The sequence below is a fragment of the Pseudopipra pipra genome, chromosome 1 (assembly GCF_036250125.1).
Source record: "Pseudopipra pipra isolate bDixPip1 chromosome 1, bDixPip1.hap1, whole genome shotgun sequence".
Taxonomy (NCBI): domain Eukaryota; kingdom Metazoa; phylum Chordata; class Aves; order Passeriformes; family Pipridae; genus Pseudopipra; species Pseudopipra pipra.
In genome coordinates, this window is record NC_087549.1 from 73,390,904 (window position 1) to 73,413,837 (window position 22,934).

Sequence of the window (22,934 nt, forward strand, 5' to 3'; positions counted from 1 at the left end):
GCAAGTTGCTATTCATAACCAGCTGAACCCATTTTGCAGTGAGAGCAAGGTGAACAGCTGAGGGAAAAAACTAGGACAACACTGAAAAAAACCCCAAACAACCAATTAAGAAACTAAATGTGTTTTGAAATGTTCATCTAAATAAAAACTGAAAAGCAGCATCTTTTGTTGTTTGGCTTTTTCAATACTTCGAACTTTCAAAATAATACTAAAAATATAAGGGAATCACTTTTATGAAGCCATTTTAAAATGTGAAGAAAGATTGAAATGTCATAGTACAAAAGGTGGGTAGCTTTAATTTTGCAATATTTATTTTGTATTCTTTTAAGAGAACTTTTGAATTAAAATGCATTATGTAAGCATATAAATGTTACAAAACCAAAACATTTTATCAAAATAAAACCACATTCAAAAGAATCTTGTCTTTTTTCCACTCTTCCTATCCACGGTAAATATGCCTTTCCTTTTGCCATAACTTTCTGTGATTTGGGTTTACATCTATAACTGTCTTCGGTTTCCACCTGTAAAATTACCATATTTCCTCCATTATCCATATAATAACTTAAAAGGAGCAGAGATTTTTTTTCCCCAGTATATTTGTTCAGTGCCTTTTGTCATGAATTCCTGACCTTGTTGAGAGTCTGAAGCTGATAACAACCTTCCAACATATTTCTCTGTACCAAAAATAAGGGCCAATTAAGCCATGGGTATTTCTTATGCAAATAACACCTAACATATTACTAAATAGATGAGGATTAATAATATGTTCACCAAAACTACCAAGAAGGTTGAGACAGATTTCATTTAATTTAACTTACAGTAAAATACTATATTTTTTTGTGTGTTTAAATTATAATGGCCTGCCTTCAACTCACATTTACTGGTAAGCTATTTTGTAGCCCATATGAAACACTGAGTAAGAACAAAATGTTGGGATTAATTCTGAATGCTGAGAAGATGGTAGATATGTAATGATTTTTAGGTAATTTAAATGGCTGAATAGACAGATACAGACAGGAATGAAATCATTGACTGGCAACATACAGCGGCTCCTTTCAAAAGCTTTCACCTAATTTAAAGAGGCTTAACATGAGAGACCAAAACTGGAGAATTACATACATTAATCTTGTCATGGCCTTTTGAATGTGAATTACAATTTAGAGTCTTCTATATGACATTTAATTTATATTTATTGCAGCAGAGTAACAATAAAGTAACTAATAATGGTTACATTTCTAGGAAATAAAGAGTGGGAATTACAAATGTACATGGAAACTAAAGTGTCCCATTTCTTTGCTTTTTCATCTGTTTTTTCCATCAATTTTTCCTTGTTCAGACAAAATTAATATTACAGCATTTCTCATATCCTCAGTACTATGCTGGCACTTTTTTAATAGGCCAAGATAATTTGTTGACATAAAAATGATCCTATTTTTAAAATAAAAGGATTTTTTTTTTTAAGTTATAGGTGGGCATTTTTCCACCTTGCCTTTCTGAGAGGGAGGACACAGAAGAGCTGGGTATGGTAGCATAGCTTACATGTGTTTTATTGCAGGAATTTCCTGCAATTATACAGCTAGTGGAGAGCCACATAAAACCTTCACTTTTTCCTTAATTTTTTTTGCTTGCACAGGCCAGCATCATATACTCCACTAGGCTGAAGGAGATAATCTTGAAGGTACTAACGTGATTACAGTTTAGGAAAATAGAGTTATACAATTGCAGCGTGGGCATGTGCCATCTCTGCACTCCAAGTCCAGACTTGAACTACCATCCACTCTGCTGCTGACCTGATGGCCAAAGGCTTAATGCAAAGGATTTAATGACTGGCTGGATACAAAGGGTCATATGGTAAAGAGAGCTGAAAGTTGCTATGACTTGTTAATCAATTAGAGGGGTTAAAACATCTGCCACAATGGAAACCTAAACTAATACATGCATACATTTCATCAGTATAGAATTCCTCTTTATCCTGAATGTTTTAGATTGTTTTCTTCCTTAACAATGTTCCTGCCAGCTCACCAGAGACTGACCTACAACCTTCTGTGCACATGGAAGAGTACAAAGTTTTAATGCATGCTGCCTCAGCTATTTAGGCCAGCAAGACCTGAAAACATAAATGATTAAGCTAAGAGAGATTTTGTGCTTTACTGAACTGTTTATTAGTTCTCTGGGAAAGTTCTGGCTGTGAAAGGCGAGCTGGGATTTGAAGAAGAACACAGGTAACCACTTGCCCCTGAGGAAGAGGAGGATAAGGAGGGCTGTTTCTAGGGCTGCTTACACATTCCTGATCCCTGGAACACTGACTGTCCCAAAAGCCTGGTTGACTTCATCCAGGAAGGCAGTGTTTCTCTTTGACCTTGGAGTAGAATCCAGAACCAATTCTGGCTACATTTTGTCTGACTCCCATGCTCTTCCCCGCTACGGCTGCTGCCCTTAGCATGGACCCAGCTGCCGGCCACCCTGTCCCACCACCCTGATTCCACTTCTGCCCACAGCGGCAGGGCCGGGAGCTGACAGAGGTTCAAGACCAAATGCCAGGTCCTTTACTTTGATCACAATAACCCCATGCAGTGCTACAGGCTGGGGGCACAGTGACTGGAAAGCTGCCCAGCAGAAAAGGACCTTGGGATGCTGATCAACAGAGACTGAACAGGAGGCAGCAGTGTGGCCAGGTGGGCAAGAAGGCGAATGGCACCCTGGCTTGTATCAGAAAGAGTGTGACCAGCAAAACCAGGGCAGTGATACTTCCCCTGTACTTGGCACTGATGGGGCTGCACCTCGAATGCTGTGTCCAGTTCTGGGGCCTTCAATTCAAGAATTGAGGTTGAGGTGCTGGACCAGGTCTGGAAAAGGGCAACGAAGCTGGTGAAGGGTCTGGAGTACAATTCTGATGAGGAGCAGCTGAGGGAGCTGGAGTTGTTTAGCTTGGAGAAGAGGAGGCTCGAGGGGGACCTTATCGCTCTCCAAACTCCCTGAAAGGAGGTTGTAGCCAGGTGGGGGTCGGCCTCTTCTCCCAGGCAACAAGAAACAGGATGAGAGCACACAGTCTTAAGCTGTGCCAGGGGAGGTTCAGGTTGGACATTAGGAAGAATGTCTTCACAGTGAGTAGGCGTTGGGGTGGGCTGCCTAGGGAGGTGGTGGAGTCACCGACCCTGGAGCTGTTTAAGGAAAGACTGGACGTGGCACTCGGAGACACGGTCTCGTTGACAAGGTGGTGTTCGGTCATCGGTCGGACCCGATGATCTCAGAGGTCTTTTCCAACCTAATTGACTCCGTGATTCCGTGATTCAGAGCGGGTCAGTCCCGCGACGATGGGGCTGCCCGAGGGCCGGTGCGGCCCGGCCCGGCCCGGCCCGGCCCCGCTCCGGCCCCGCTCCCGGGCCTCCCGCTGTCCCCGCGGCCGGCAGGGGGTGCGCGCGGCGGGCGGGCGCGGCGCTCTGTCCCCACCGGCGCCGCCGGTCCGTCCGCTCCGCGCGGCCCCGCCCCCCGCGCTCACACCACCCGCCCGCCCGGCGCTGCGTCAGCCCGGCAAGATGGAGACCGCCGAGGAAGGTATCGCGATCGCCCGGTGCCGCGACCCCCCGGGCGGGGGCTCTGCCGGGGCAGCCTCCCTCCAAGGGCGGAGGGCCGGGGCAGGGAGGGCGTCGCTGGGCCCGCTGGGCGGGCGGGGGGGCTGTCAGCGCCCGAGGGGGTTTTCGCGTCCCGGGGCTGCAGGTGCCCGGGCCCCGCTCCCCGCCGGGCCGGGCCCGCGGGGTTCGGTTCGGGCCGGGCCGGGCCGGGCCGGGCCAGGGGAGCCAGTGCGTGAGGCGGCGCGCGCGGCGCCCCTTACATAATACCGGGGATCGCGGGGGGAGGGAAGGGGAGGCGGTGCTGTGGGAACACCGGGAGCGGGGCTGGGATGGGCCGCACCGGGGCACCTGGACACCGGGGCCCGCCGGAGGCTGCGGTTTTGCTCGGGGAAAGTGGGGGCTGGGGGGCGTAAAGCGGCGGCAGGCGGGGTGCGCACGCTGGGGCGGGGAGCGCACTGCCCCGAGCCCCCTCCGGGCCGCCGAGCCTGTCCCACCCTGCCTGTAACCCAGCGGAGCTTAAATGTGCGCTCTCGGCCGCATAGCGATAGCAGCTGCTGCTCCTTGTGCAAGGTTAACTTTGTTGTGTGTGCTGGAAAATCTGTTCGAAAAAATTGAAATATGCAGGAGCTGGCGTGTTTCTCTGTCTCTTTTACGGTAGACTGATACATAGTAAGTTCTTTTTAAAAAAGAAGCTGTCAAAGAGATCACGGTCATGTTTTTTGGGGGGTTGGGGTTTTTTTTTTAAATGTGTAGTTTCTATTTTTAAGGGGTTTTCCATTTTTAAGGGCTTTACTTGAGATCAAATGTGGATATGTTTTGTCAGCACTTTTGCTCTGCTCGGATAATCACAGAAATCGTTAGGGTTGGAAGGGACCTCTGGAAATAATCTACTCCAACTCCCCTGCCAAGGCTGGGTCACCTAGAGCAGGTTACACAGGAACGCCTCCAGGTGCGTTTTGAATGTCTCCAGAGAGTGAGAGGGAGTACAATGAGGGACTACTTAGTTCAGGATGATACTGGAGAACTTCCATAAAGCAGGACCTCATATTGTAGCACAAACAAAAATAAATAAAGGATGTGTGTTGTGCTGTGTTTATTGCAGTATTAGAGCTTTGTTTGTCATCTTAAGCAATAGGGACAAACACATATTGCAGTAGCAAGGCAGTTCCAAGGAAAGCGTTTTGTGTCTTGGCTTTTGTTGCTTTGGCATCATTTTGAATGTAGCTTTTTGTCTGGTGTCACTTGATTTTCCAGCTTGAGAGGATTAAAAAGAAAAAAAAAAGGTAGAAAAACATGAAACACTGGACGGAATAAGACAGCACCTTTGTAGTAATGTCCCTTGGAATGTGCTGTAGACATCTTTAATACTCATGAACACTGATGGTTTATCAAAATATTAGTGGCTTTAAAATCTAACATTTAAAACTGCTTGCTGCAACTCTGTAGAGCAATAGTCACACTGATGAAATTAACAAAGTGAACTGATCACTTGGCCAGAAAACTTGGATTTCCACAGTCTTGGAAGTGGATACTGAGAAACAACCAGCCGATTTTCCACAACTCCAGCAGTTGGTAAATCTGTCTCAGTGGAGTTAATTCAAACAGCATAGTTGATAATTTGTTAGAGGCTGTTACCAGTGGTAGACTTTGATCATACCTGACTTAAGTAGGTGAACAGCAAGACCAGGAAGAGAAAGAAAAGCGAGTTGTTAGTTACATCTTAAAGCATTGTCTTCTTTAACTAAACTTTTGTGTTAAACTCTACACTTAGAATTTGGACTTTTCTGAGGTTTTTTTATGTATAAACACACGTACATATGCAGGCTTAGATATTATATTGTGGTCTTGCCAATGTTACCTTCAAAAGCTCTGTGTAGTAGTGCGAAAGTAACTCGTCTATATACTCACTTTCCATAAATACCACTAGAATGTTACAACTTCTTCTACAGTTTCAAACCTCAGTTCCCGCTATTAGACCTTCATGCCGCTTGCCAGAACGCCAAAGAGGCTTCCCAAGGTTAGAAAGCTTTAAACACCACCAGCAGCAGCAAAGACTCTGTTAGTGCCTTAAGGAAGAGAAAATCCATGCTCTAATAATGTGTGCCTCAGCTTCTGCTACACAGTGTCAGATGGACTTTCCTAGCTATTGATAGTCTGATAACAATATTGTGGTCATTGTGGTACTGATGGGTTTCGTGCTTGACTGAATTGTCTTGTGGAGTTAGCAAACTGAACTGGATGGTGAGAGGTCAGATAAGAGGCAGTTTAGGGTCATAATGTCAGACCTAAGTGGGAGCTACTTCACCTCAGGATGAATCTAAGAGTTGCTTCTCTGTAGCACTCAAAAGCACCAGATACCATGTTTTGCTGATGAGAGGTAATTCTGGTTCTTTCTAGTTAAATCAGTTTGTTGCTAAATAAAATAATCTTCACTTTTCAGTATTCCAGTGTTGAAATTCAGAGAGGTGATAGGCATAGACTCAGGGGGAACAGGAAGGAACTGTATTAGTCAAGGTCATTTTTTCCAAGACACGTGCATGAAGAACAGGATGCAAAGTGTGTGTACACATAGAAAAATAGTGACTATTGCACGGTGGAATTCCCTCTGAACACAGCAGAGGTCATAAGGTGCATAGTTTTACATGTTGACCCTCAGTGGGGTTTATTGATTTGAAGCTATTGGCTACTTAACAGCCCAGACCAATACACTCATAATATGTTAATTTGGAGTTATAAAACAAGTAGAAATATCTCAAAATTCTCATAGCCTTTGAAAAAATAAAATTCAGGTTTAACTTATTTTAGTAAACTGACAAAGGCAATCCTTTCTCAAATACAGAATTAATTTGCTTTCAGTAATGCAAATTATGTTTTTTCCCAACAGTTTTCAGAATAAGTGAACAGTTGGCTGTGAGAGTCAACAGGCCATTAATGAGCAGATTCAGAGAGCAATGGGCATCTTTCAGGGAACAGCGTACTTTTAACTTGTTTTCATGCCAGAGAGTATCCTTAAAGCATTGGTTTCACATTCTGTCTCCTGTGCTGGTCGTAGCGCTCGTCCGATGCTTTGTGAGGCCAATCTAGTGTACAAAGTTGTCAACTTGCTGTAATGGAACAGCTCTGTTGGAAAGAATGCAGGAGGAGGTGGGCATGCCACAGCGAGTGGGTAGAGCTCGCCTGTCAGCTGAAGAGACCTGTCCTGTGCAGCCATCTGGAAATGCTCTTTGTGGTAAAAGAATCATTTGTTAGGTGAAGTAGTAGTTCTGGTCATTCTTATCAGCAGAGAAACCAGGGACTCTTGATGTTTGCAGTGATAAGTTGTTGCTCAATACGGCTGTGACAGAAGTGCTCTTTATGTCTCTTTGTGGCATCACTGATGTGATATTGAATACCTCTTTCTGTTAGTTGTAGGTTTTTGTGCTTCATGAGTGAATTCAATCAAATATCACTTTTATAGATAGGAAATTGTGTGGGGTTTTTTCCTTTTGAATCACTTAAATTCTTATGCTTTATGTGTAGAAACTGTTCTAATACTGCGTAAACTATGTTTATGGTCATATTGTGACCTCTTTATTAGAAAAAAATAATTTAATTTTTGGTATCTTTTGGAACTTTATGTAGAAAAGCATTAACCTTTGAAGATTTTGACCAAGAACAAAGATAGGTGACTCAGACTTGAAATTGCATATTTGCAGTATTCCTACATCAGTACTTTCAGTTAGTATTTTTCTGACAATGATCTCTGGTATGTATGTGTTATACTCTTGCAGGTTTGTGGGGCGGTGGTTGATACAGAAATAATCAACAAAAGAGAAAATCCTAAGCTATAAAAATGGGCATTTTATGTTCATTTCCTGAATAGAAATAAAGGGAGGAGTAAAGGGAAGATACCATGAATCTATCGATAAGCAGATAAAATACTTGATTTTTATTTCTATTTAATCATGTGGCTGACTGAATGGTATTAAAATAAATATGTGTTCTTTAGAGGGAGGGATTTACGCTCAATTCTTTGTCCACAAAACATCTCGCAACCTGTAGTTGTAAGAAAACATCAAAAATAGGGAATAAGGAAGGTGCAGGACCTATTGAAATGTTACAGTAATTATGAAATAGAAAATGTCTTTTCTCTTGTGACTAGACCGTAGACTGCTAAATGGTTGGCTTTATTCAACTTAGGTAGCAAACTCACAAAATACCTATGTCTATTATGATGGGTTTTTTTCCTTTTAATCAAGAGCACCAAAGAAACATCCACGTTAGGTTCAATAGTAGCAAATGACTTATATAAGTAATTGTTGGACATTATTAAATCTCTTCTGCTAAGCGTATGTTTAACTTGTTCAAAATTCAGATTGAATTTTTCTGTTTCTAAGTCTCCACTTTCAGGAAGATTATCCTTAACGGTTTGTATGTTGTTTTAACAATAACTTTTTAGGCAAAAAAACACCTCCTCCTGTAGTTTAACGGTGTCTGTTCTCTGGAAATCTTGAAAATATTGTAAGACGTGTCTTGAGTTTTTATAACGTGATCAAGCGAGTAACATTCTTGTTTTTTCTGTTCATCTCTTGGTATTTGTCTTGCGTCTGATGAAATCTGTCTTTCATTCTCTTCCAGTTTATTCTGTCTTCATTTTGCTACATGGCAAAGTTTCTAGAATGTAATTGTATAATTTGTCTTGTACATTTGAGTTCTTTAAGCAGTAGTGTAATAAGCTTTCTGTCCTTGTCAGCAGATATATGCAGAGTCTGTCGGTCTGAAGGAACTCCTGAGAAACCCCTCTATCATCCATGTGTGTGTACTGGCAGTATTAAATTTATTCATCAGGAATGGTGAGTTCTGTGCCTGTAGCTTTCTTAACTTTTTTTTTCAAATTAAAATACAATAGCATGTTTCTAAAAACACTACTTGCAGAGTCTTCAGGTTAACTAGTAAGAAAAATCCAATTTTCAGTGGAAATGTGTTAGGGGGTTTGATGTTTTTTACGTAATGATTCATTACAATTCACAAAAAATTATTAATTATATACGGAAAGAAAGTAGTGATAAATGCTTGTGTTTGGGACTACAGTTCTGATCATATGTCAGCTTTATGAAAACTAAGCAGAAAAATTAGTATGTTGGGGCATTTTCTGCCCATTTATAGCTGTGAATAAAAACAACATCTAAAATCATAGCAAGAAATAAAAATACCCTAGGACTTTTTAGTGGTTTGAGGTGTGTGTTTTATCAGGAAGTGCTGAAATGAAAACTCTAGTTCTAGTCTATAGCACACATTTCCTTTTGATGGTATTTTAGTAGCCATTCTTTCACAAATACAACAGTTCTAAATCTTAGCTGTGTGCATCTATATGTCATATCTAGAAGTATTGATAAGAACTGGTGTCACTAATGGGTGTCCATGCCAGAATATCTGCTTTGATCAATAATGTACTTAAAGAATTTACTTTATCAATGATGTAAATTATGTATGTCAGCTTACCTTTTTTTACTTTTTCAAACTTCCTTGATTGCCTAAATGGATTTAATGAACGTGCTAATTTATGTCCTGCTTGACAGTACCAATATCCTGACTTATGTTTGAAAACAGAGAATTGGTGTTTTCCTTAGTGGAGGGATAGGGCAGAGAGATATATAACATGTGTTAATATGATCACTTTTTATTGCAGCTTAGTTCAGTGGCTTAAACACAGCAGAAAAGAATACTGTGAATTATGTAAGCACAGATTTGCTTTCACACCAAGTAAGTATGTTTTACTGCTCCTATTTTTCAGAATTTCTTTTTCTTTTAGTATGTATGAAGTGATTACTTTTTCGTTCAGGATGATAGATCAAAACTTGTGTTTTAACTTCTGTATTCTTGTTTGAATTTCAGTTCTTATGCATATTATTGCATACTGTGTGAAATGTTTAAATAATGGATAATTTGGTTCTTTCATAATCTTGCGTGAGACATAAAAGAAGTATTATTCTGTACCTTTTCTGACAGCCTCAGTCCCATTCTTTTGTTGCCAGCATTACAGAGTATGGCATGTTTTCAGCTTCATTGATAAATTTGAGTGTTTGCAAGCCTGAATGGTAAAGTGAAACCACAGCAAAATATGAATTTGAACACCGGTTTTCAGCTACCTTTCAATGATGTACCTGAAACACTCCCTCTTGACTTCGATCAGTTTCAGGTCAAATGACACTGACAGATAATGCAAAGTCTGATTATTCCCCTTCCCTTTCAGTCAAGATACAGGAACTACCCAGTATTACATTGCCTTTTATGTTAGATACAGCTAAATAGGTTAGGCAACTTATGATGAAGAATTACTGTATCTTTACATAGTTCTCAGAGGCTTCTTAATTACATTTTAACTGATTGTAGTAGAAATAGGTGAGGTCCTTTGGCTTGGTGGCAGGCTAGGCTTTTTATTTAGTATTACCAACTTACTGCCTGTTGAGCAGGTAGTGGGTTTTATGCTACATTTTTCTCTTTACATTTACCTGTGCTGATTTATTCCTTACAATTGCTGAACTCAGTTCTTCATGTTGAAGATAAGTAATTTATTTTTTTTTAAACTGATGAGTATCCTCACTGTAGAAGCTGTCTTGAGCTGGGAAAGATGATGGTTTGACTGTTTCAGGTGTGTACTACAATAAAAATCAAAGCTCCTTTTCAGGGTAGCTGGTCACTCATCCCATCTCCTGCTTCCTTCTCACGTTTTTTTGTGACTTTTGTTTTTTGTTTTTTTCCCTACTAGTTTTGTACTTTGGTAGAGAAAACTGAGGCTAAGGTGGTTTAGTTCATGTATCTTCTTTTCCAAAAATCCCATGGTCTGCCATCCTTCTATATGTTGAAACTCAGTATTTTGCATTTCTGCTAACCATTAATTAAGCACATTAGACCAGCAGTGAAATGTGCAATGTTAAGTCTGTCTTATGAGGATAATAGCATATTTTATGTTGAAATGCTTCAGGTTATTATTTTTAAATACTACAGAGACCTGTAGAAGGAATGTAAGACAGAGATCATCTGTTTGCAGGTTTTATTTATTAAACATTTTTATAAAGGTATTACATTGATTCTTTCTGGAAGCTCTGCAAATTAACAGTGATCCCCAGTTATTAGCCACTTTCAAAATTGCATTCTGCTACCAGGTTCTCTACAGAATTTAGTGTGCAAGACCAGAAAATGGCATTTCGGTGATTTATTAGTTGTTAAGAAGAAAGAAGACTTTCTAGCTTTGTATAGAAAAACCAAAACAAAAACCAAAACAGACCACAAAGGTGTATAGTGTTTTCCTTGGGATATAGGAAAAACGTAGATGAGTCGTTCTAATGAAATACACTTTATACGCGTGTTGCTATTGATAAGAGAAAGCTTAGTCACTGCCCTTATCAACAGAGGTGTTCCTGCAGAAGCTAATCCTTGACTGACACAGCTGTTAGCAGCACAGCCTGTAATGTAATTGTAGGTTACAGATGTGAGAAAACATAGTTGAGTTACTGTGGCTTAACAATTTACCATTTATCGTAGGAGCTTTGACGTTGATAGTAAGTGAACCTCTTTCTTCCTCATGCAATAGAGTGCTTCCTCCACATTCAGCCTCTAGGAAAGGGCTCCTTATCCTCCTGTCACACACTTGCCACTCCCCTGACTGAGCAGCCTGAGCTGATAATGTGTTCTTCTTGGCTTTCCACATTGCAGTGTGCTGCACACGGTGATAGCAACATGTCAGGTCCCCTGCACAGATTCCTCCTGCCCTCTCTACCCAGAGTGTCTTGTTTCATTGTTTCCTTGCAGCCAATGTTTGTGCAGTTACAGTTTCCTTAGTTTGTCTTACCCCTTTCTTTGAGACATAATAGGGCTTTCCAGTCTGGAAGCTGGATCTGCCTGTGGGAGCTGGGAAAGAGTCACAGGTGCTGGAGAGAATGATAAGGCAGAAAGGGGATTGATGTATATGCCAGTCATGGCAAGCAAAGTTGGATCTGGCCTATAACCATGCCAGGTGTAACCATGCCACTTTCAGATAAATTAATTCACCACGAGATGTGGTCAAACAAACACATGTATGTAGTTAATATCTGTGCTTCAACATACAGGCACTAAGTTGAGAATAATAGTGCAGGAATACCAACAACTCCTCTGTTATTGAGCTTGGTTTGCTTGTTAAGGCTGTCATTCTGTCAAAAATGATCCCTTGCTAAGTGTAACTTTTGTGTATGAAGTATTCATAAACTATTTTGAGTGCATTTATTCTTTAAGTTGTGATTTCTTTAGTACCTGAACTGCTAGTTTAGTTATTGTTTGGAAGGAAGGAAAAAGGAGAAGGTTTAACTTGCATCTTGGCAGGACTACAAAGGAATGGATTTTTCTTTTGAATAATAGCATCATTCTCTAAATGTGTTTAGTCATGTAGGCAAATGACTCGATTTTCAAATGAATGCTTTAAAGCTAAGTTTTTTATGTTTTAAATTTAATTCCTTTTCTGCAGTTCTTCAACTTATGAATTAATACAACTATTAAAAATAAAAAATAGCTTTGGACATTTTTTAATTATGTCAAGGTGGTTGTTCATTTTTAAATCTTAAGTTTTCTTTCTGAGTTTTTAAAGGGCAACTGCTATGTATTCTTTCCCTCCCCACATGTGCTCTCCTTTGTCATGTGCAAGGATGCACTTTTATTGATGTTACACTAAACATTCATAAGCACTGACCCATGAAAGAAGGTACGGCTGTATTTCTCAAGAAAATACAGTTTTCAAAACTTCTCCTTTCTGTAGAAGGTAACCTTAACATAAATATTGTCAAAAATACAAATATGGAAGCAGACTAACCTGATCTTTAGCTAGAGATTGGGATGGGTTCATTTCTCTGCTTCCGGTGCAGCTGCATTGCTGGTAAGTGATTGATACAATGTCACAAGCTTAGTTAATACAAAGATTGTAAAAATTAAGGAAGTCCTATGGGCAGGGTGTTCTTCCATTTATGAATTATTATAACCTGACATAAGCTTTTGATTTGTGCATGCAAAGTTACTAATTGAAGGCTTGAATGCACTAGGACCTCACTATTTTTATTGTTCCAGTCCTGGTTTGTTACTGTTCTTCCTTTCTTGTTGTTTGCTGCCTTTGTTCACCTGTAGCTGTTAATATGAAAATTTGTTGGATCAGGAGCACAAATGATTCATGGTTTCCTGTGAATCATTTGGATTGATTGAGCTCCTAAGCTAGCCTACAGCACATTCAGATTCTCCATATTCAATACTTAAGGTTGGGGTTTTTTCAATTAACTCATTAATTTTTAATTAATCCAAGCCTTGATATTTTCTGATCATCTTAAAACCTTCCAGATGAGACTAGCATAGCTATCTTAATGGGAAAGAGTTCATGGTTCGTAAATTTTAAGGTAAAGAAAAAGGAGTATCACTCTGACATAATTCAATATTCAATTATATATTTGTAAGCAACTTGTGCAAAAAACATCACTTAATAATTGCATGTTTTCATAGGAACACTTTGAAACTTTTTGATCTTCAATTTTTTCTTAATCTTTAAGAACTTTGTAATTATGCTGAGTGACCCATTTTGTTGGGTTTATCCATTATCATGTAATTAGGATTTTATTGAAGGATATAATGGGCTGATTTTTTTTTCCTGTTCATTTTGGCAAACTTTAACACAGTAGTCCATAGCTTTAGCTTTTCTGGAAAGTAATTTGGAAAAACAAACTTCTGAAACAAAATACTATATTCTGGCACAGAATTCAGTGTGTCTTCTGCCAGTTCCAGGGTGCAGAGTATACACACAGTGGAGATTTATATGAATCAATTCATGTGTTTGTTAGACCTGTGGCTTGCATGAGAAGGGGTGGAGTTTTATCCTTTTACCTTAGCAATCCAGAGCAAAGTCTGCATATGTCTCAAGGGTGTAAAACACAGAAACATAGAATAGTTTGGGTTGGAAGGGTCTCTTGAAGATCATCTAGTCCAACTTAAAGAATAACTCACAAGCCCTGTTTTACCAAACCCATGCTTTAACCCGTGAGCTATTAAATTAATGATTCTTACTTATGAGTTATATGGTGTTATTTCATGCTCAGTGCACAAGAATGACTGCAGTGGCATATAAATTGCTTGCAAGTGTAATAGTAAATAGAAAATCTATGGGTAAGAGGACTGTAAGTGTGGAGATTCTGTGAAGTAGGCTAAATGGCAGTTTTTCCTACGTCGTTTGTGTCAGTGCAATAGCAGATTTTTGTCATGCTATCTGCTTTGGAGAAGTAAAATCAATATTTGTATTCCTGGAAAAGTTAGGCTTACAGGAGGGGAAGGAAGGGTGGAGCAAAACACCACCTCCTGAAAGTAGCCAGATACCCAAATTTAGTATTCACAGCTTCAATAACAGCTCCATAGGTGCTACCTGAGTATCCAAAAAGCTTTCTAGTAGTTTTTCTGTGGCCTGTACAGTTCAAAGAAGTCGAACTAGACCTATGAAAAGCTCAGCCAAAGTCTGTTTGAATTTCATGCTGTAATAAAAAAACCTCTATTGTTTTAATTGGTCTCTAGTAGAAAGATTTTTATTTGGAGAAACTCTGGTAAATAATGCAGAAAATTGGTTTCCCAAACTGAGTTAGGAAGGATTAGTGGGATAGGAATTAAGGGATGGAGGAAGGATGAGGAGGACAAGTTGAAAGGGAGTGAATGGTATGTATACTGTGGGTCAAAGTCTCAGGCCTCAAAGTGGTAGTGTGGAGTGGATAAAAGGAATGTGGAGAGAAAATGGCAGTAGATGACAGACACAAGTGGGGGGATTAGCAATGGAAATCACTGACAGCAGGCTTCAGTGCTGCAGTGTGCTTGCACACCAGGGTTCCTGTCATGCTAGGAATTCTTGCATTTCACCCACCAGAATGTTGTAGGACGTAGAAGGGCTTTATCTTATAGAAGGGCTTTATCTTATCATCATGGTCTAAAGCTTCTAGTGGTGGAAGCTTTATATATTTTGAGGTATGATGCACAGGAAAAACAACATTCTTCCCCATCCCTACTCCCACCTCCTGAAATCATAAAAAATCATCAAATTATTAAAATGTGGGTGATATAGCTTGTTTTCTGAGTAGTAGCTACATTGTGCTTTTATTTGAATGCTCAGTTGTAATCCTAGAGCCATTAGAAAAGTGAGTATGTAGAACTGCTAACATTTATAGCCACTTTACTGAGTTAGGATGACCATCCTTTTTTACAGTTCCCTGTGTGAGTGATCAGTAATTCCTGAAAGAAGCATTTTCTTTTTTTAATTTCAAGCCCAAGTTAATGTTTTCCGTGTAATGCTTGTTGCAGTTCCAAAGGGTTGATCAAAATACGTTTTTTGAAAATCAGAAAGATTTCAAAGTATCTGGTGAGTTGTCTTGATTGGTACCATAAATATGTAACAGATACACTGTAAGTAAATATTCTTTTGCACCCTTAACAAAGGTTTCTTGTCTCCTATGGCAGATATTTTCCAGAATGTTTGTTCAGTGTGAACTTGAGAGATCATTAGTAAGACTTCAGTTGGCATTTTCTATGGTACCAAATTGTGCGCTAAATCTGTTTCAGGAACAAGAAAATTGTAAATTGGTAGGCAGTGTCAAAATATGTTTGTGTCCTGCTTTCAATTTCCTGCTAAGTTGTCACAGGTACACTTCCCTAGTGTTATATTATTAGTCCTTTCTTTCATGATTCCCAGTTCCTTGCCAGCTACCTGGTGAATAAGGAGCTTTGAAATTTAAAACGAGTTATTATTTGTCTGAGGGTTACTCTTTTATTGTTACTTTGTGTCAAATACAATCCACATCTTGTTGAAATGCACCAGTCTCTCCCCATTCTTTGAGTACTTCTGCCAGTTGATACTGCTTTTCCCTGTTCCTGAGTTCTCTTTACAATACAGAAACTTAGGGGTAGCCCTGGAGAGAAAAGAAGAATTTCTTTCTCCTGTAGAGGCTTCTTCACTGAGACTAGTAAAAGGATGATTAGGAACGTAGGAAAAGGGGATGCAAGTAGACAGCAGAAAGCAGTATTTCTTCGACTCTTAAAGGATTGCCCATGAGCGGGAAGGAAAACTTTTTTTCTGTTTGTTCTTATAAAAATTGAGTTTCCATATGTAGTTAGAAGTTTATGAGATTTTAAAAAATAGTCCATTATGTTAAAGTCTTCAAGTGCAGGTGTTTCCAACATAACAGACATCCAGGCAGCAACGTCTTTGTGCAGCTCCCAACTGTAGTTTATCTTTTTTTTTTATTCAGATCTGTTACTGATAGTGTGCATTACCAATTCTTGGTATACGTATGTGTGTAGAAACTAAGAAAATGTAATTAAATTGTTAGGTGTCTTCTAATTGTTTGCAAAAGAAGAAACTTCATCACCGTTTTTCTTGGCTTTTGCGTAGGGATGGGCTTATGCAATATACATGTTGAATTTAAAAAGTCAAGACAATTTACTATTATGAAAATATCTATACAGGGTGAGAGATTTGCGTTTTGCTCTGTAATAGTAATGTTCTGAGAAGAAATCTTGCATGGTACGAAATAGATACCTGTTGAAAGTAAAAGTCATTATGTGTAAATTTCAATCTATGTAGATACTTATTTAACTCCCTTCAATTTTCCCCTCTGTGTTCTGCTTTTATTTTTCAGGAGTTTTTTTGTGTGTGTGCTGTTGGATAGCAAATGGAATCTAAATTATCTAGCACAAACAAATGGACAGCTTGCAAAATTGCAAATTGCTCTTGTTCCTTGTGCTCTTTCCATGAACTACGTTTATAAATAATAGGCAGAGGTATCTTTGAAGTAGTGTTGGGTGGGAGGGCTACTGCATTTAGAATCTGCTTTTTCATAAGCTTATTTTGAGGTAGTCGGAGTTTACAGTTGATAAATAGAGCTATTAAGGAAACTTTTCTTAAGTCAAAAGCTAGCATGGAATTTATTAATTTTCCCATTCCAGTAAACTGTAACATTGTGAAATTTTTTTGTTCTTCGTTTGGAGTCATCTCTTGAGAGTCTGTAAAATATTCTTATTGCTCTGGAAAGCTTTTGTCAGATACAAATATTTTGCAGTTGGCAACACCTTTACATAAATGCTTCCTTAAAGGACAAACAGTTTCATAAGTGCCTTTTCTACACAGTTTATTCCCCAGATATGCCTTCACGGCTTCCAATCCAAGACATCTTTGCTGGACTGGTTACAAGTATTGGCACAGCAATACGATACTGGTTTCATTATACACTTGTGGCCTTTGCATGGTTGGGAGTAGTACCTCTTACTGCATGTAAGTATTAATTTTTTGTCCATAATACTCTTGTACACAGGGCAATAGACCACTTTCTGCAACAAAGTTTTGTGAGGCCATTATTGGTTTATTAAAAAAAAAATCGAAGACATTATTTCACTTATTTTCACTCATTTCTACCTATTTGACTCTTAAGCCAGTAATGCAATGCAGGAAGGTGTTAAGACACAGGAAAAAATGCATGAAAGGGCTTTTAAATTTCTTATTCCAATAAAATGCCTCTTTTCAAGTATCTTTAAAATCTACATGGAAGTTTTTATTTGATGCCAATTATTAATATTAGGATAGAAGAATTGTCCTGTTCTTTCTAATCATCTATAAATGAAAGTGCAGTATTTATCTTTTTCTATGTAAAGTAAAATTCCTTAGCCAAATTACTTAGTAAAACTCTTTAAAAATGTAAACAAAGTCATTAAGTAGTAAAGGAATTTAACAGAAAGGAGAGTGCACATTTAAATTACTGTAGTATCCATTTTGAAATTCACTTTCCAAATATGGATGGAAAGAGAACTATTGATGTTTCAACAAGCTAAAAATATAGAGAAGATGGAGAAAGGTAAAAGGGATGTAGTGTTCAGTCAAGGAAATGGTTGAAAGTGCATCTTTACAAACCATAATATACCCACTGAACAAAAGAGCAGGGAGTAGATGCATCTCCCCAGACAGCTTCTCAGTATTTTCTGTGCTTTTATTTGTAGCTGGCACAGGCCTAGTTTGAGAATAGCACAATACTTGCATCACCTAATTTTCTGAAGCAGACTATATACACTGATAGCCTACTTCTTAAGTTTATGTGACCAAAGAATCATAGTAAGAAGCTAACATTAACTAGCATCAAGTATTAATCCATAAAACAGTTATTTAAAACAGATAATGAAATGGTGATGATCCATGCTGTATGATATAATACCAGAAGGTTATACAGGTTCAAAATATGATTGAACAAATTAAGGGGGGGAAAAAAGTCTGTCACGGATTAATTAGCAATGAGATATTATGGCACAGGAACTGAGCTGCTTTGCATGAATCATATGAGAATGTACTGAGGAAGTATTGCTGCAAGTATATTTAACCTATTTCAATATTCTTCCTTAGACTTCCCTTAGTGTGACCATGCTGGAGACAGGTCTAGATAAATCTTGGGTCTAACCTAGTATAGCAATTCTTACACTTTGAATATACACTTTTCAAGAATATGCAGCTAAAATAAATACAGCTTTGTTCCACTGGTTGTATCTGGTCTTGGGTTCTGTTCATTCTCTGAAAGTTGAGATTTTCTGCTTTGCCATAAATTTAGTTGGACATGAGGTGAAACGGGTACCTGTGGTCCAAATGAGGCTATAACCGAAATCAGATTTATACCAAGCTTCTGTTTATTCACGCAGGTCGTATCTACAAGTGCTTGTTTACTGGCTCTGTGAGCTCACTACTGACACTGCCATTAGATATTCTGTCAACGTAAGTACCTAAACAGTTTGATACAAAGAACTGTTTTAGTAAGATTGCCCTGAAAATGGTTGCTTTGGAACTTGGTGTCCTTTTCTTCCAGTTATGCTTGTTACCTTCTGCCATCTTACCCAAGCAAGTGCCCGTTAGTTACCCTTTGCATAACAAAATATATAGCCAACAGCATTACAGTAGAAATCATTTCACTTTGAAGTTCCGTTATTCAGGATTTTTAGAGCTTGAAAGCTCACTTTACAAAGTGGGCCCTGGGTAATGGAGATTTGTATTTGATGTAAAGAAAACTTATGCTGCAAAATTACACATAATTAGAAAGATTTATGTCCTACAGTTTCAATCAGATGCCACGTAGTAGAATAGTAATAAATGTGTTGCTAATGTCACATTCTGTTTTCTTTGTTGCATTTTTATACTTTGAATTTAATTTTATCCATTCTGTCTCTTACACGATAGGGATTATTTTTTATCAGATTTTCTTCTAGCTGATACTTGGATTTTTAGTTCTTCAGTCACCATCTGCTGTTACATATTGTCTTTGTCCTTTTAAAATCAATTTTACTTAAATAATCAGTAAACACCAAACAATAGAATTTCAGGCTGGTTCTTATTTTTTCGTTATCTCGAACATGAAGAACTGAAACTCAGTTTGGGTAGAGTCAGTTGCACAGCAAGCAAATTTTGATTGAGTGTTCTATGCGGTTCAGCTAAGTCATCTCAGTTGAGCTGTTTGATTTGAGATCTCAGGTCACGTTACATTTAATTTTTACTAGTGGAGAGAGATGCGTGCTTTGGTCTAATAAGCGTATTTTTCCTGTTAAGTCTGTAGTGTAGATTCTGGTTTTATTTTTCTGAGAAGAATCTGAAACAAATGAACTTGAACACCTCTTCTTTTGTCTGTTACAGACTAGGGAGAAAATAAAGGACTCAAGCATTTGTCAGATTTTAATGGCCTGTGAAACTGTGCTTTGACATTTATTTCTTTGACAGAGACAATTTCAGTAGCCTCTTTTCATTGTGAGTTTCATGTCCCCATGGTATTCACTGTGCTGTGCAGGCACAAGTGTGTGGCTGCAAGGAGAACCAGACTGATGCTTCTTTGGGCATGGTGGAGTACTGGTGTGGCATGTTTCTTACCTATTATTAAAGAGCATACTATAGTTTTCTGAGTAAATTCTCTGTAGTCAAGTAGTTCAAGGGTGGAAACAAGTGGGAGGAGGTACCTGAAATTAGGGATGAGGATTGCTTAAGTGCCTCTCGTGTCATGAAACCCTAGTTTCAGTTGGCTGGCTGAACTTAGTTTTGCTGCTGCTTTACAGTTATGTATGACCTGATAGATTAGGGTTTTTAAAGTACAGAGATAATATCTAGGGTAAAATACTATCTGAAATGTAGAAAAGTTGAAGGGAAACCCTGCAGTTCCATTTTTCTGGTTAGGGTAGCTCAGCAGATAAAATGCTTCAGTGGACTGGATATAATGCACCTAGCTATTTAAAAAATCCTTTTACTGTATCAAACCATTTACCTAGCAACTATTGTCACTATTTAGTAGCTTTGCTATTCTTAAAGATTGTTTTTCCTGAGCTACTCTTGAAAATTTTCTTCATATTTGGTCAGATCCTGTTTTGGAAGAATATTTACTACAGTATTAATTTCACAAACCAAACCAGAGGGAAATAAAACCTTTTCCAAATTAGTGTGTATCCTGGCACTTTAAACCATTTGTACACATGTACACACAGCCTTCCTAAAATAAGCCTTCTTTGAACAGATTTTTTAAAATTAAATTAAAATTATGTCTAGATACTTTCTTCACCTAGACACATAAATAAATTCAGCTTTTTGCACAAATGCCAGTTTATTTGTTAATTTGGACTAGTAGGATCTGTTTGTGACGGTTAACAATGACTTGAGTTTAGTTTTACTAGCAAAATATTTTTGTCATTAATGCTTTATTCTTTTCTTTAACAGGGAGAACTTACTGGCTGACTGTTTGCAGGGCTGTTTTGTGGTAACATGCACTCTGTGTGCATTTATCAGCCTTGTTTGGTTACGTGAACAGATCGTCCACGGAGGAGCACCACAGTGGTTGGAACAAAATCAACAACAGCCACTCAATGGTGTTGGTCAACAAAATGAGGTAAAACTTAACTGCTCAGTAGTTCATGATAAATTTAGAAAATGTGATTTTGTGATTTAATAAATTACCAGAACCCAGTGATGTTGTTTTACTGGATGGTGTCTTTATTTGTTCATTAGCAGAAGTTGAACATGTGTTTCTGTATAAACATAGTGACACCACTGTTATGTTTTTGAGGTTGTTTGTTTTGTATAACATTGTTTAGGGTCTTATGTCTCTATCTTCACCCATTTTTTAAGATAATTTTGTGCATATAAAGCTGAATTCTCAGGCATAGTGAATGAAGAATCAGCTTGCTGTTATTTTGTCTTTTTCTTAAGTATTTCAGTAGTCTGTGAGTTAACAACTCACTCTTCTCAAACCAGTTGGAAGTTTTGTTGAAACCACTGAAGTTGGAGCTTCTCTGCCCTCCCTCAGCCCCAACACACACATGCACCTCTTTAGTTCTTACAGAAGCCTCTTGATGGGAGAAGAGATGATATAAGCAATATGTGCACATAGGAAGGAAATAGTTCCCAATTTTGTTTTCTTTTAATAAATGTCAGGTTTTTTAAAGACAGAGGTAGAAATTCTTATTTTGCTGAGTGGCTCGCTTGGCCTCAAATTATCATCTTCCAAATATAATGATAGTTTTCATAAGATGAAGAGAGTTCCCCTCTATTGAGCACTGGTGAGACCATATCTGGAGTGTTGTATCCAGTTCTAGGCTCCCCCAGTACAGGAGAGCCATGGACATACTGGAGTGAGTGCAGTGAAGACCCAACAAAAATTATGAAAGGACTGCAGCATCTGACATATGATGAGGGGCTGAGAGAGTTGGAATTCTTCAGCCTGGAGATGAGAAGGCTCAGGGACCTTACTAGTCTATTAGTATAAATGCCTGATGGGAGGGTGTAAAGAAGACAGAGTTGTTTTGGTAGTGTTGAGTGACAGGACATTAGGCAGTAGGCTCAAATTCAAATACAGGAAATTCCATTCAGACAAAAAAAATGTAGGTTTTTAACTGTGATCAACTGCAGGAAAAAGCTGGTCAAAGAGGTTGTAAAGTTTCCACCTCTGAAGTTACTCAAAAACCAAGAGGAAACAGCACTGCTCAGCCTGCTGTAGCTGAGCCTGCTTTCAGTTGTGTTGACTACGTGATCTCTAGAGGTCCTTTCCTACCTCAGCTACTCTGAAGAAATTTGAATGTTTCTTTTCCTTTTTTTAAAGGTTTAATGGTCCCAAATGTAATGCTTGTCTATTATTGACATTTTTTAAACTATTCAATTTCATATACATACAGGATATAAGTATGGAGAGAGGATGATGAGTTTAACGGAATGCTAAATCCTGTTTCTGCAGGCTCAGGCTGTTGTAAATGGAGGTGTTGAAAATGCTGTGCTTGACCAACCTGCTAACCCAGCTGCTGAGAATGTAGTTGTAGGAGAGAACCCTGAAATTCAGGAAGAACAAGTAGATGAAGAGGAGGAGGATAATGAAGATGAAGAAGATGCTGTAGTAGAAGATGCAGCAGATGCAAACAATGGAGCACAAGGTAACAGGTGACTCAAAACAGTAATGTTCTAGTTCTTATTAAATGTAATTAGACCCTTGAATATAGAACTATCATAATTCAAGGAAGCTATGTAAATTCCCACTCTTGCAAATTTCGAGTGCTGAAGCATTTTCTTGCTGAAAAGCTAGCAGCAATTATAAGATGAATATTATGCACTCAAGTCTTTTTGTTCATTTAAAACATATCATGGAATGGTTGCGTGTTGTTTTGAGTGAGTCTTAACAGCTGTAAAAATGGCCATTGTCTCCTCAGATGACATGAACTGGAATGCTTTGGAATGGGATCGAGCAGCAGAAGAGCTTACTTGGGAGCGAGTGAGTAAGAATAATTTTCTTGAACTTAATAATTCAGACTCATACTTGAAATTATTTGTAATGCTGTGTTAAAATGCATTTGGGACAGATTTGGATATCATTCCCTCAGTAAGAGCCTTTAGTTACCTAAAAAAGGTAACTAAAGGTAACAAGGTTATCTGTTAACTATCAAAAAAGGCATTTCTTTGATTTCAAATGTAGTAGCAGCTTAAAACATGTTTTAGCACAGACTTTTCTGAAGTCAACTTAGTCAGGTTTAGAAATTAATTGCAGCTTGTTTTGAGAATGCTGTGCCAGATTAGGAATGCACAGGTGTTGCATTATGTATTGTTTAATACTTCATTTTTGTATTTGTGGAAACAATAGACTAAAGGAGTGAAATGGAAATTTAATTTGTGAAAAACAAATGTGTTTCTTTAAAAATGATGGAGCATTTTAGTGTAACATGGCTTCTGTTTTGTTTATGGATCACAAATTCTGTAATTAGAGCATGAGATGCATATGCACTGTAGTCATAGAGTAGACTCAAGAACTAGGTTTGTGTGACTGGTCTAGAAGTAGCCAACACCTGAGTTCA

At 38.6% G+C, this 22,934-nt stretch overlaps 1 protein-coding gene across 4 annotated transcripts in view; it reads left to right on the forward strand.

Moving 5' to 3' along the window:
* Nucleotides 1-3,410: 3,410 nt before the first annotated feature.
* MARCHF6 (membrane associated ring-CH-type finger 6) overlaps nucleotides 3,411-22,934 on the forward strand; it is a 43,048-nt gene continuing 23,524 nt past the window's right edge. For 2 of the 4 annotated variants that reach the window (XM_064661282.1, XM_064661299.1), the window contains exons 1-8: nucleotides 3,411-3,555; nucleotides 8,308-8,404; nucleotides 9,241-9,314; nucleotides 16,723-16,866; nucleotides 18,273-18,345; nucleotides 20,320-20,488; nucleotides 21,830-22,022; nucleotides 22,296-22,357. In XM_064661282.1, the coding sequence (XP_064517352.1) occupies nucleotides 3,537-3,555; nucleotides 8,308-8,404; nucleotides 9,241-9,314; nucleotides 16,723-16,866; nucleotides 18,273-18,345; nucleotides 20,320-20,488; nucleotides 21,830-22,022; nucleotides 22,296-22,357 (831 nt within the window). In that variant the 5' untranslated portion in view covers nucleotides 3,411-3,536. Of the gene's footprint in view, nucleotides 3,556-8,304; nucleotides 8,405-9,240; nucleotides 9,315-16,722; nucleotides 16,867-18,272; nucleotides 18,346-20,319; nucleotides 20,489-21,829; nucleotides 22,023-22,295; nucleotides 22,358-22,934 lie in introns of all 4 variants that reach the window. The other 2 variants (XM_064661273.1, XM_064661291.1) reach the window with 2 other exon arrangements.